Source organism: Terrapene carolina, unplaced genomic scaffold, assembly GCF_002925995.2.
Source record: "Terrapene carolina triunguis isolate 2854851 unplaced genomic scaffold, T_m_triunguis-2.0 Scaffold231, whole genome shotgun sequence".
NCBI lineage: Eukaryota > Metazoa > Chordata > Testudines > Emydidae > Terrapene > Terrapene triunguis.
Window position 1 is genome coordinate 17,987,631 of NW_020664582.1, and position 13,335 is coordinate 18,000,965.

Below are 13,335 nucleotides of genomic sequence, written 5' to 3' on the forward strand. Positions count from 1 at the left end.
AGACCATAATAAAACAAAACAACACGTCAACCCAGTGTCTGGTTTAGATTTGAACCCGTGTGGAAGAGGCACTCAGTCCATCAGGATGTTGACTGCGTTTCCTTCACTACACATGAAAGTCGCTAATGGGGAGGGAGATGGAAAAAACCCAAAGCAATAAATACAACAAATACAAAGATTACAAACTCTAATGTTTGTGAGTCTGCAGCTTCCCAGCTGATATGAAGAGTTTTCAATGAAGAGGAAATGAAGAGACACCATTTTCTGATAAAGCAGCATCTCCAATAAGGAACCACGTCTTCCTAAAAGCAATAAAGGATATTGGTATTGTATTGAATATATCTGAAGTGAGGACAGCAGATTGCAATCTGTGTGCTGGCTGGCAGCAGAGCTCTATCCAGGGGAGGTGCAGGCTAGCCGCACAGAAGGAGCATGTTAGAAACGAGCTGCAGTGAACTCCATGTTGCAATCAAGAGGGAATAAAGGAACCAGGACTTTTCCTTTCAGGGATGGAACAGAGATCAACAGTTTGGAGACGCCACTCAGTAAGACTCCGACCAGCGTAGCACAGTGTTTTTGTAACCAGGTCATCGCACTTTTATCTGACATGGCTACAACATGGTTGAGTTGTGTTCACACAGCTGGAGTTGTACCTACACCACCAAATGTATTTGGATCAATCCAGGGAGCAATCCCACAGTGCTTTAGCCCAGAGGACATGCAACCAGAGACACACATGGGGCAATGCACTCCAGATGTCCGTCTGCACAGAGACCCTGGAGGAAGGAAGACAGGCCAAACCCATTACAAAGACACAGTTACAATGCAAAAACAATGTGCTACAGGAAGACTGCCATCTGTCAGCCTAGGATACTGTCAAGGGTGAAACACTGGTAGCTGCCACTGTTACTGAATATTTACTGTGTTGTGTATAGAAATGGGGTAGCATTTCACCTATGGTGACCTCCTCGAAGGATAAATCCTAATTATGCCACAAGTGAAAATAAGTATGATGGCCTCACTGTGCTGGGTATTTGCCTCTGTCATAAAACTACAAAAGTATTTGTCACACTTCAGCACAAAATCTTTGATCCATGTAACAAGCTCTTAATAAAATGTTTGTTAAAATAAGACTAGACTATATACAGGCTGTTGAATCTAATTCGCAGCATCAGTGGACTGTAGAGTGGCATTTGCTCTATGTTTAACATCATCCTTTCTTGATCCTCTGCCTCTTACGTTTTTCAGGTCTGGGTGGATGCTGCAGCTCAGATTTTCTTCTCTCTTGGTCCAGGTTTTGGGGTCCTACTAGCTTTTGCCAGCTACAACAAATTCCACAACAACTGCTACCAGTGAGTTCCACCTCAGTGTAAGAAATAGTCAATAAAAGGATGGTATTAGAATGTAAACAGTCTGGGTATTTTTTTAAAAAAAGAGAAACGTAATGCTGGTGAAAGTTGCCAGGTTGTCAGTCCTGTAGGATGAATTCTATCTGCAGAACAGGTACATTCCCTTTAGCATCAGAGCAATCTTCCCTCACATCACACCCAGTCAATGTGCCCCACCTCACGGCAAGTTGGGAGTTTGCTTTCCATGTCTAGTCAATTATTATTATTAATTATTTGTGTTGTGGTAGTACCCAGGAGCCCCAGTCGCTGACCAGGACCTCTTGTGGTAGGCTCTGTACAAATATGGAACAAAAAGATGGTCCCTCCCCAAACAGTTTACAACCCATGTAATTCTTGATCTCTGCTGAAACTGCCCATAAGCGGGGCAATTAATTGTAGAGGCGAGGTTGTGATGCAGACACCTGTCCAACAGGTGGACTGAATCCACCACAGAACAGCCATTAGATTGTAGCAATATTTAGTTACTGCAACCAGATCAGCTATAACTTGGTAAAGGGCTCCGTGTGGTTGTTTCCTTATTTTCTTAAGGATGTTTATTATGTCCTGTGAAATTAAACCTGCAAATCATTATTCTCTCTAAAGCTATTACTATATCATTCCGAATCCAGTATTAATCAGATTGGTGTGGTGTGTCTGGTATGCAGCCAAACAGAGACAGCCAAACAGATGTTGAATGAAATGTCTGAAGTTCTTCCTTAGACAATTCAAAAGTCTATCCAAAAGAGAACCAATATATCAACAGACAAATCTGTAGTGCCCCAATTTGCTGGGCATAAAGGAGAGACACACCTTGTCTCATTCCAAGACAAGATAGGACATCAACAGGGCTGGGGTACAACCTTTAGAGATTCAGGCTGCATCATACTGGTAACTGCTAAATGGGCACTATCAATGGGTCTGGGAGCATGGTCCGTGATCATCTCAAAATGTTTTAAAAACTACCAGTACATACCAGTCCAGTGATCATTTCACCAGTGAAATGCAGCTGCCTTTGGGGTAAAACAGCAGACAGGTGGACAACCAGCAGGGCAGAAGAAAATGTAGCTAAGGACACCAAGACAAAGCCTTACTACTCTTCTGAAAAATGCGATGGGATTTTTAGCATCCATGCAAAGACAGAACCTTAATTTTCCTGAGGTCTTTCCCAACACACCCTCACATACTAACATATATGGATCAGTATTTATACAATCTGGAAAGTTGAAGGGCTGTATTGAAACGTGCTCCCAGGTGGTCTCGATAGTTCAAACTCAATACTGTGCCTTCTGGCAATACACCATTCTTTCTGGCAGATGTTCGCTCTCTGAGATGCATTGGGTTTTCTCTTCCAGGGATGCATTGGTTACCAGTACGGTGAACTGCATGACTAGTTTTGTGTCTGGATTTGTCATTTTCACTGTGCTTGGATATATGGCTGAAATGAGGAATGAAGAGGTGTCGGAGGTTGCTAAAGATACTGGTAGGGGAACTTATTCTATTGCTGTCTTAAATTTCCTCTGAAGTTTTGATAGAACTTGTTTGATTACATTCCAGATGGGGAGATATTTTTACCACCCAAACATGACCATGTAATCCATTTAAAATTCAGGATCAGGGGAAAGACCCTGGCCTGGACAAACACTCCAAACTACGCATAATGTTTTGTATATACTATGATTAATCATACTACTTTATGCCAAAGGCCCTAACATAAACCAATCAGCAGCATATGGTGTGCAACACAGCTCCAAAATTGTTCTATGAAGAGAAAAGAACGTAGAAATCATGTTACATGTCACCTAGTGAACCTTACTGTGGGTACACACGGTAACACTCCCCTGTGGACAAGGCATTTCCAGGTGTGAGTGAAATGGTCCCTCTTTTTCAGAGCAGTAGGGTTGACCTGTAATAATTGCCTGTTCTCCCTCTTGGTACCAGGGCCCAGCCTTCTCTTCATTACCTACGCAGAGGCCATTGCAAACATGCCTGCTTCGACTTTTTTTGCTATCATATTTTTCTTGATGTTACTCACTCTGGGATTAGACAGCACGGTGAGTGTATATCATTAGTGAGAGGGGCCATGAATGGATGGATGGGGTTAAGCATTTGGAATTATTCCAGCATGTTCCAAAACAAATCTGCAGAATTAAAACATGAACTCTTCTTTTAATAATAGAGCAACTATACTAATACTTAGAGGTCCTTGGATGAAGGGTGCTAAATAAGTGCAAAATGCATTGCAAACAGTCATTAATCTTTATAATCCCTGGATCAGAGAATAGTATTTATTATCCCTGTTTCAAAATTGGGGAAACTGAGGCACAACAAGATTAAATGGCTTGCCCAAAGTCACACAGTGAGTCAGTGGCAAAGCTGGGAACAGAACCCAGAATATTCAACTTCTAGAACCCAGCTTTTAACCAGCAGGTGATGCTCTCTCTCTTCTTGTATATTGGAAGCATTTAATTACCTGTCAACATGCAAATGAGTGACATGTTTCTGGGATTTTTCACAGGTAACAGGATTTAGAAGGTGGGAACAGAAGGTGATTTCTCAAAGTGAGGCAACGTGCTATAACGATTTTGCCACATAGTTATTGCAGATTAAGGACCAAATTCAATCCAAAATCAACTCCACTGACTTCCTAGTCTTGGCTACAATGAGCCATTTACTTATTATTTATTATTTGTAATATGGTAGTTCCTGTTATGTGCTAGGCACTTCCCATACATATGAGACAAAATCCCTGCCCTAAAGAGATCAAGGTCTCTGAAGACATGATGGGGATGTTTCCAGAGCAGTCATCTCAATCCTATCACTCAGACACATGCCAAAGGTTCATTGTCCTAATTGTATCTTATGGTATGTCTACACTTAAAACACTATAGCGCAACAGCTGTAGTGCTTCAGTGTAGACACTCACTACAGTGAGCCGAGGGGTTCTCCCATCGCTGCAGGTAACCCATCTCCCCAAGAGGTGGTAGCTAGGTTGACAGAAGCACTGTAGCTCTGACTTTCTGAGGGTGTGGGTTTTTCACATGCCTGAGAGATGCAGCTATGCGGATGTACATTGTCAGTATACACCAGTTGTGGGGTGTATGTGGGGAATGCAGGATGGGAAGGATGCTTTCTTTCTTTCTATGACTCTTTGCTGTGCTTTTCAGTTTGCAGGGCTGGAGGGGGTGATCACTGCGATGCTGGACGAATTCCCACATGTTTGGGGAAAGCGCAGGGAATGGTTTGTCCTTGGTCTGATCATCGCTTGCTTCCTGGGGTCATTATCAACCCTGACATTTGTAAGTACCGCACCCAACATTGTGAACCTTGCTTATTGGCAGTAGGCTCTAGCTGACATCTGCAGGAGGGAAGTGTTTCCCAAACAGAATCTCAAGGAGTCTCATCAAATATGTGAAATGCTCTTAGTCCAGTGGAGAGGAGCTGTTTTCCTTATGGGATCAGAGACTGTCGGTGGAATGAATGTGAACAGTCACACTCATGAGGGCATCTGACAATGTTGTAACTTGACAAAGTTCCAGTGTACAGTACATAATAAACCACACAAATACTGCCCAGACTGGTACTACACCACTAAGCAGGTTCATTCCAGCTGTTTAACCTTTCAAACCTGCACCCAAAATCCCAGCTTTTACAAATTTAAAAATTATCAGTTTAATTTTCAAAGGGTTAGAAATAAATTTCAAATCAAGAGAAGGATGGATACAAAATCCTGTTCTAGAAACTAACATAAATGGAATTTAGTGAACTGGAGTCCAGAAGTCCTGGCACGGGATAATGGCTCATGTGAATCTGCAGCACTTACATATTCCTTCTCTCATACAGGCCAAATATTGCTCTGAGTTACACTTGTGCAACCTCTGTCTGGTCATTGGGGCTTCATTGCTGTAACAGGAGCACAAATTGGTACTAAGAGGTCAGCTTTTGTAAAAGATGTGGGGAAAAAATTCACTGGCTTTTACATTCCACTGCTTGTTTTATGAGAAATTCCCTCCTGGTTTAAAGTATTTACAAGGAGCCAGGTTCCTGTAGAAGATGCAATTCTCTTTCTTTGTAGCTGAGTCCAGATCTAGGAGGAAAGAATAGAACCTAATGCTGCCTTTGTTTCCTGCTCAGTGACTAATGCTCAGGGACAGAGAAGGAAGTTGCCATCAAAGGAGGGCATGGAAAAGCACAGATCCCATCTGATTAGCTCATTAAAATCCAAATAGAAATGCCCGCTGCTTCCCTTTCAGTTTTTCTGCATGGCCGTTCTATTGGCAAAGGATGATCACAGAAAGTTAAAGCAAGGATACTGGACAAGTCATTAGTACTGTCAAGTATTACTCAAGGCCAAAGCAGGCAGGAAGTGATGGGATAGAGTGAATTTTGCACTGGTGAATGCTCTCTTTCCAAATGAGGACAGTATATGACTAAAGAAGGAGGAGTACTTGTGGCACCTTAGAGACTAACAAATTTATTTGGGCATAAGCTTTCATGGGCTAAAACCCACTTCATCTGATGCATGCAGTGGAAAATATAGTAGGAAGATATATATACACAGAGAACATGAAAAAATGGGTGTTGCCATACCAACTATAAAGAGACTAATCAATTAAGGTGGGCTATTATCAGCAGGAGAAAAAAAACTTTTGTAGTGATAATCAGGATGGCCCATTTCCAACCGTTGACAAGAAAGTGTGTGTAACAGTAGGGGAAAAAATTAGCATGGGGAAATAGTTTTACTTTGTGTAATGACCCATCCACTCCCCGTCTTTATTCAAGCCTAATTTAATGGTGTCCGGTTTGCAAATTAATTCTAATTCAGCAGTTTGTCGTTGGAGTCTGGTTTTGAAGTTTTTTTATTGGAGTATTGCGACTTTTAGGTCTGTAATTGAGGGACCAGGGAGGTTGACTAGTAGTACAAAACTTCTGTTCTGGGGATTTTGGCTAATCAGTGCCACAATCTCTTTTCTAGGGTGGTGCATATGTAGTGAAGCTGTTTGAAGAATATGCTACAGGTCCTGCTGTCCTAACGGTGGTGTTTCTGGAATCCATTGCGGTGGCCTGGTTCTATGGTAAGATTGTTCACGGACTTACAACCCATGCTGAGCAGACTCCCAGACATTTGCCGAATCGCGTTTCTGCCAGCTCTGTGGACAGGGGCACTGATGTCACATAGAAAAAGCAATTTATGGATTACTGAATCTGAAAACAATGTTACCAGTTACTTTGTCATGTAAGCACAGTACAATCTTGATCTCCAGATGTGTTGGGAGACACTGAATGACTTTGGATAATGGAGGTTTCTGTGTAATGAAAAGGTTGCAGGGACATGACCACACTGTTTCCTGCTGGATGCTAAATTCACTTCCTGGTTATATCAATATTTGAATAACTTTTTTCTCCCTGTCACCTCTACCTTCCATTTATTTTCACAGGCATCAACCAGTTTTGCAGTGACATGAAGGAAATGCTGGGCTTCACTCCAGGCTGGTACTGGCGCCTCTGCTGGGTAGCAATCAGCCCCATCTTCCTTTTGGTGAGTTCATGTTCCCAGCCCAAGACTGTCACAGTTTACTAGTGTAATACCTTAGAGTTCCAGATATGGGATTTTCATTTACATAATATTCATGTTCTACTCTCTAATGCCAGCTTTTGGAAGCTAACAATATTAAATCAATGAGATGAATCTGATAAAAGCAGCTAGGACTAGTTAGTAGATCAACACTGAGTTTGTTTGGGTCTTTTTTGTTACTTAGATAAACAATGATGATACTAGAAAACTTTAACAACCTGCAACACAGGACAAGACTAATTTGATCTTTGCTGCTTTACATTTATGACAGTGAAGTAAAATAGTAAAAGATGCTGATAAAAATCACAGAAAAAAAGAGAAATTAAGATAGCTTATAAATCTGTTGTTTGATCAGCCACTGCCTGGCAACTTCAGAATACACCTACCCAAACTCTACCTCACCAGATAGCATCCTTCATAATCAGAAACTGGAGCCAACGTCCCCACAGCTGACTTGGCAAAGTTATTAGTAAAATTTTTAAACAAAGCCTTCATTCCCTGTTCCAAAATTAGTTCACCCTGTCTTTTATTGTTGCTTGGCTTGGATGCAAGGAGAGTAAGTCAAGATGGAGGTTTATGGAGTCAAAGTGTCTAGATTTAAAGCCTACGCTGTGAACTCAAAACAACACAGCTGGGATGATTAATGTGTGTTTAACTGTTTTCCATTTTATTACCTGTAGACAAAGGAGTAAAAAAAGCTATAAATAGATGTTTCACCACAAAAATAATTTATACACTATCCTCTCCATGATCCTGAAACAATAAAACTAAATTACATGAAGAGCAATATAGTTTCAGTGATGTGGTTACTAGGCAAAATTGATATTTACAGTCTCTATGGAAACTAAAATAAGAAAAGCCCAGACGTAGGTTTGGTGGTTCTCTATGGGAATTATAAACATCTAGTGCCGGGAATCCTATGATGAAATTCTGTGAAAATTAAATTAGGGATGCTTCCCAAAACAGTCACTAACATTAATTTTGCAATGTACCAGTTTAATACTTAAGCACCTTAGGTTTGACTTCAATGGGAACTGGAAGCACTGAGTATCTCACAGGGTCGGATCCAATATGCTTTAGCATAAAACTGGAACGCTGCAATCTTAGTATTAGAGTAAGAAGAAAAACATATAAATCCAAGAACTATTGCATTCTACAAGTCAATCTGAGGTCCGGGGATCAAACCACAATGATTTCTGGCCTATAATCAACACAAAAGCTGGTGAGCAATCTCTCAACCATACAGCATCTTCAGGCTGCTGACAATGAATCAAGTTCTGGAGAAGACTGCCAAATGCAATGAGTTGCTGCTGTAGATAGTGGACATTCCTCTATTTGGTGTTAAGGAAGAGTTTTAGAAGTACTTGAAGAAAAACCAGAAGTTCCATGTGACCTCAAAGAATTCTTGAAACATTTATACAACTAGTATAATACTATTTAAGCTTGACAAGCATGGAGTTACACAAGAAAACACTCACTTATCTTTAACTTCTCACCGTCTGCCTGGAGAACACATTCAAAAAGCTGGACTCTGAAGAAAAGTGCATAAAGATAAAAATGGTACATGAACCACTTCAGATTTGCAGGTGACATCTTTGTTTAACCCCTGAAAGAACTTGAAGCAATAACCTGAGAAAGGAACATGAAAAGCAAGGAATATAGATGTGTGTTAAATATACACAACATAAAAAACACTTTCTAATGAAATTGTGGAAGAAGAGGAAAAAATCACACTAGATCAGAATAAATTATAAACTTTTACAGAGCATATGTGGGCCAAGTGGTGCATAGCATTCCAAACCAGCCCAACAATAAAAGGGAGAGAGGAATCAAAGTTGGATGAATCCTCTGGAAGGGTAAACAGTGTCTTCAAGAAAAAATTCTCTCACCCCTGTTCATTACCAGACCTAACTATTGGCTATGGGATTCTGGATATCACTGGATTCAAATGGAATTTTTTTTTTAACCATTCTATCTTAAAATTCAGTAGAATTTTAGCATTGGCATTCAAACATACAATACCAGATCAGATCTGTGGTCCATTTATACATCTAAGGGCTAATATGATCCTTGGATGTATAAACAGGAAAGTATGGAGGTGATTTTTTACCTCTGTATACAGCATTGATGAAGCTGATAGTAGAATACTGCATCCAGGTCTGGTGTCCACATGCTAAAACAGATATTGAAAAAGAGGAGCGGGTGCAGAAAAGAGCTAGAAAAATTATTCAAGGACTGGAGAAAATACCTTCCAGTGAGAGACTTAAAGAGCACAACCTGTTTAATAAATACTAATAATTAAAAAACATTGAGAGGTGACTTGATTATGATGTATGAATACCTTCTAGGGTTGAAAATACTGGGTACTAATGGTCCTTTTTGATCTAATGGAGAAAGGCAGAACAAGACCCAATGGCTGGAAGTTAAAGCCAGACAAATTCAGATTGGAAATAGGGCGCACATTTTTTAACTGTGAGGGTGATTAACCATTGGAACAAACTACCAAGGGAAATGTTGTACTCTCTTGCTCTTGATGTCTTCTAGAAGATATGATTTAGTCAGACAAATTATTGGGCTTGACACAGGGGTAACTGTGTGAATTTCTCTGGTCTGCAATCTACCAGAGATCAGACTAGGTGATCTAATGGTCCCTTCTGGCCTAAAAAATCTACAAATCTAGTCCAATATCCTGTCGCTCTGTTTGGATTCAAGAATACCCAGGTCATTATGGAATAAATTGTCCATAAGAGGAATTTTCTTATCAGCTAAGGTGGCTTATGACCTAAGCATGAGGGTTTACATCCTTTCTAATGTAACTGTGGATTTTCTCATTATTCATATAAGTGCTTAATCCTTTTTTGAATCCTGCTATGCTTTTGGTCTCAATGATTTATTGCAGCAGTTGGTCCCAAAGGCTAATTACGTGCTATGTAAAAACATTGTGTATTTGTAATATTTTGTTGCATTTTTATTTCAGTTCATCATTTGCAGTTTTATGTCCAGCCCTCCTGATCTACGGCTTTTTGATTATAACTATCCCTACTGGACCACTATAGTGGGTTACTGCATAGGAACCTCCTCTGTTATCTGCATTCCAATCTACATGGCTTATCGGTTGATAATCACCCCAGGAACATTTAAAGAGGTATCTGATGTGTTTTATTTGTTCAAGTTCATTTTTGATGGGATGTACTTCCCACTCCACTACCCAGCCATACATAAGAAAGAGGTGGGGAAATACTGCATAGGTACTTAAGACAAAAAAGATGGTCTGTAAATGATGCTCCCATATTTGCCAGGTGCTGGATGTATGGATCAGCACTGTAAGAAATACCTCTCTTTAACAGTAAAATCATGCTGTTAATACAAAGGAATGGTGGGTTATGTATGATAGCAGGGTGCCAGCTCTGCAAATAATTAAGGTTGAGAATTCCTTTCTGTTTAAAGAACAACTCTTCTGAGTGCTCTAAAATCCACATGGTTGCACAGATTGCTTTGAAATTAGCTGTGCCACATGGGGATGTGGGGTAGGCTAAGTGATTGAAATTTGGGGACTTTTGAGCAAGCAGTTCCTGAGATACAGCTGTCCCCAGGAAATCAGCTTTTCTTAAGGTTGACAGATTCTATCAACTTTTTTTGCTCAGACCTAAGGCTCAAGCCATGGCTCTGCAAGCCCAAAGGGTCTCAGTCACTCAACATTTACCCCAGACAGTGCCAGGGACCCACTAACCTTTTGGAGGAGCAAAATTGAAAGTGAGTTCGGCTCTTTAGGCAGGCGCATGCTAACACTCACAAGCCAATGGATTATACTGTGCACATGTGGACAGAATCCCAAAAGAATTACTAGCCAAGCATGAGTCACAGGACCTGTGTGACTCAAGGGGACATTACGGCCATTGAACCTGAGCAACGCCCAGTTCAAACCCAACCCAGGGTAGAAAGCTGAAATGAAACATAGGCATGTTGCTATAAACTGCCTTTGTCCAAGGGTGTTTGTTTTTATTTTGGGGAAATGTAATCTGAGTACAGCAGAAACTTCAGAAGGCATTTGTGCTATTTCAAAAAGAAAAGAAATTACACATGTGAAGGATTGCTGGGAGAGGAGGGGGATTTAGGAGACAGAGGAGTGGAAGGGACGAGGGTTTGGATCTTCAGAGAGGCAAGGGTGTTATACAGAGAAGATAAATGGGGAGTGGTTTCGGGACTCAGGTCAGGGGGAGAGAGTGGGGATGATGGGGAAGTGTGAGGGGTGACAGAGGTGGGTGGCAGGGTAAGTGGGAGGAATTAGGGGTGCCTGTCATCCTCACATTCTTTTCTTCCATGTGTGTGCTGGGAACAGGGGGACCCTGACCCTCTTGGGGTGTCTGAGCTCCTCTCCCTACCCACTTTCTCATGTGAACTAGGATCTGTGGGAGCCCTGTCCCTCTGAGGATGCCTCTCTCTACAGGAGCCTGAAGTCCCTATGTGGAATCTGGGAGGCCCTGTCACACAGAAGGGGTCTGGGCCCCTTGTCCTTGCCTCCCTCCTCTCATTCCTCTGAGAACATCCCATGAAATGAATGGGCCACTTCACACCTCTCAGAGCCTGCTCTGCTTTCAGGTTCAGCCTGTGCTGGGAAACTGGCTATAGCAAAGCAAGTTGCTGATTATTAATTTCATACCATATTATAGTGGAGCACTGTCCAGTTCTGCCATTGTTAAGATTGTGAAGATGTTTCTGTTTAAAGGTTAATTCTTTCAAGGGCTCTAAAATCCTCGTTCTTCCTCACTGTGTCTTGAAATATGCTGTGTGCTGTACTGGGGAAGGGTAAATGATCCATAGTTGAGAAAAGGATTTCCAAGATACAGCTCCCGGAAACAAACAGGTTTTCTTAAAGTTCACAGATTTCTACCCATTTCCTTGTGCACACCTGGGTTCTCAAGTGCTAGTGGCTTAACGTGACAGGAAGGGGAGGGTGAAGTGGGAATGGTGGCAGAGGGTGGGCTACATGTTGTGGGGGATGATGGCAGAGGAGAGTGGAGCAAGAGAGCTCTACCAGTCTTCTCTCATACTTAAAGTTACTGTTCTCCTCGTGTAATAAAACTTGATTTTGGGGCACCGATGACTCTCTCACTGGGCTTTTAGTAACTCCAAACATTTCAAAGCACAACCATTATCCCTACTTCACTGTAACAAGGTGGGGAGTGGGAGAGGCACATACTTAGGTATCACACAGCAACATCATGGAGAGAACAGTGGACTGGGAGTCAGAAAACCTGGGCTCTATTCCCACCTCTGCCTCATGCTTGCTGGGTGACCTTGGCCATGTCACTTTACTGCTCTGTGACTCAGTCTACCCATCTGTACAATGGGGATAATGATGTTTCCCTCCTTGGCAAAGTGCTATGAGACCTATTGATGAAAAGTGCTATGTAACAGCAAGGCATTATCATCATTACCTGGCCACAACTGCATCTCAGCTGTACACCTGCATGGTAACTAAAACTGCCTAAAGGACCACTAACTCCTACTAACAACATTTCTGTTAAAAAAAATCTAGGAAATTCACTGACAAAAAATGGAGAGTTAAGGTTGCCCAATGGTATCTTGTGTCCTTCTTGAACGTCGAGTTCAGCAAAACTCAAACTGTCTGAAAACCAGGAACTGAAGAGTTAAGGTACACACCCACGCTACCTTAACTCCCTCTCCTCGGAGCAATGCCTCAGTACACCCATAGCACATGCTTACACGCTCTCTTTGCACAGTACTCCACAGGAACTACCTGCACATGCCCAACACTGACTCCATCTGCTAAATTTTACAACCTCTTCACCCTTATGCACATGATGCCATCTCTCACACTATGCTTTCACTTACCCATCATTAAACCCACAGACCACACATCTCCCACCTAGATGCTGAGAATCCCCCGGCAAGAGGATCCATGTGCCCAATGTTACATAACACAGAGCTTAAATAAGGCATACTGGAACTTTCAAGGTACACATGGACCTCTTTCCTTAGATTACACACATGAGGGTTAGGGAAAAGGGCCATACACACACCAAGAGGGGCACAAAGCCCCAGATTGTCTCATATTACAATCACAGCTCTGTCAAACTCTCCAACTAACCCTCCCCTTTCGATACAGCTATACCTAACACAGCGAATGCAGCTGGAATGCACCCAGGCAATTCCCAGGGACTACTGCCAGCTCCAGGGCCGCAGACTACAGTTGTGTGGGCGTGAACCTTAACTCTGTATTGCCTGGTTTTCAGAAGTCTGAGTTTTACAGAACTCAATGTTCTGGAAGGGCACAAGATCCCACTGTAACCTTCATTCTGTGTTAGGTTTTTTTGGTCAGTGAATATTTAAGATGGTTAAGTGCTGAGAATT

General features: G+C 41.8%; 1 protein-coding gene across 1 annotated transcript in view; it reads left to right on the forward strand.

The window, feature by feature from the left end:
* Positions 1-13,335, forward strand: part of SLC6A4 (solute carrier family 6 member 4) — a 40,329-nt gene that overhangs the window by 19,655 nt on the left and 7,339 nt on the right. The window contains exons 8-14 of the mRNA XM_024218494.2: positions 1,249-1,352; positions 2,741-2,868; positions 3,327-3,439; positions 4,553-4,684; positions 6,361-6,460; positions 6,824-6,924; positions 9,938-10,105. Coding sequence (XP_024074262.1) covers positions 1,249-1,352; positions 2,741-2,868; positions 3,327-3,439; positions 4,553-4,684; positions 6,361-6,460; positions 6,824-6,924; positions 9,938-10,105 — 846 coding nt within the window. The remainder of the gene's footprint in view (positions 1-1,248; positions 1,353-2,740; positions 2,869-3,326; positions 3,440-4,552; positions 4,685-6,360; positions 6,461-6,823; positions 6,925-9,937; positions 10,106-13,335) is intronic.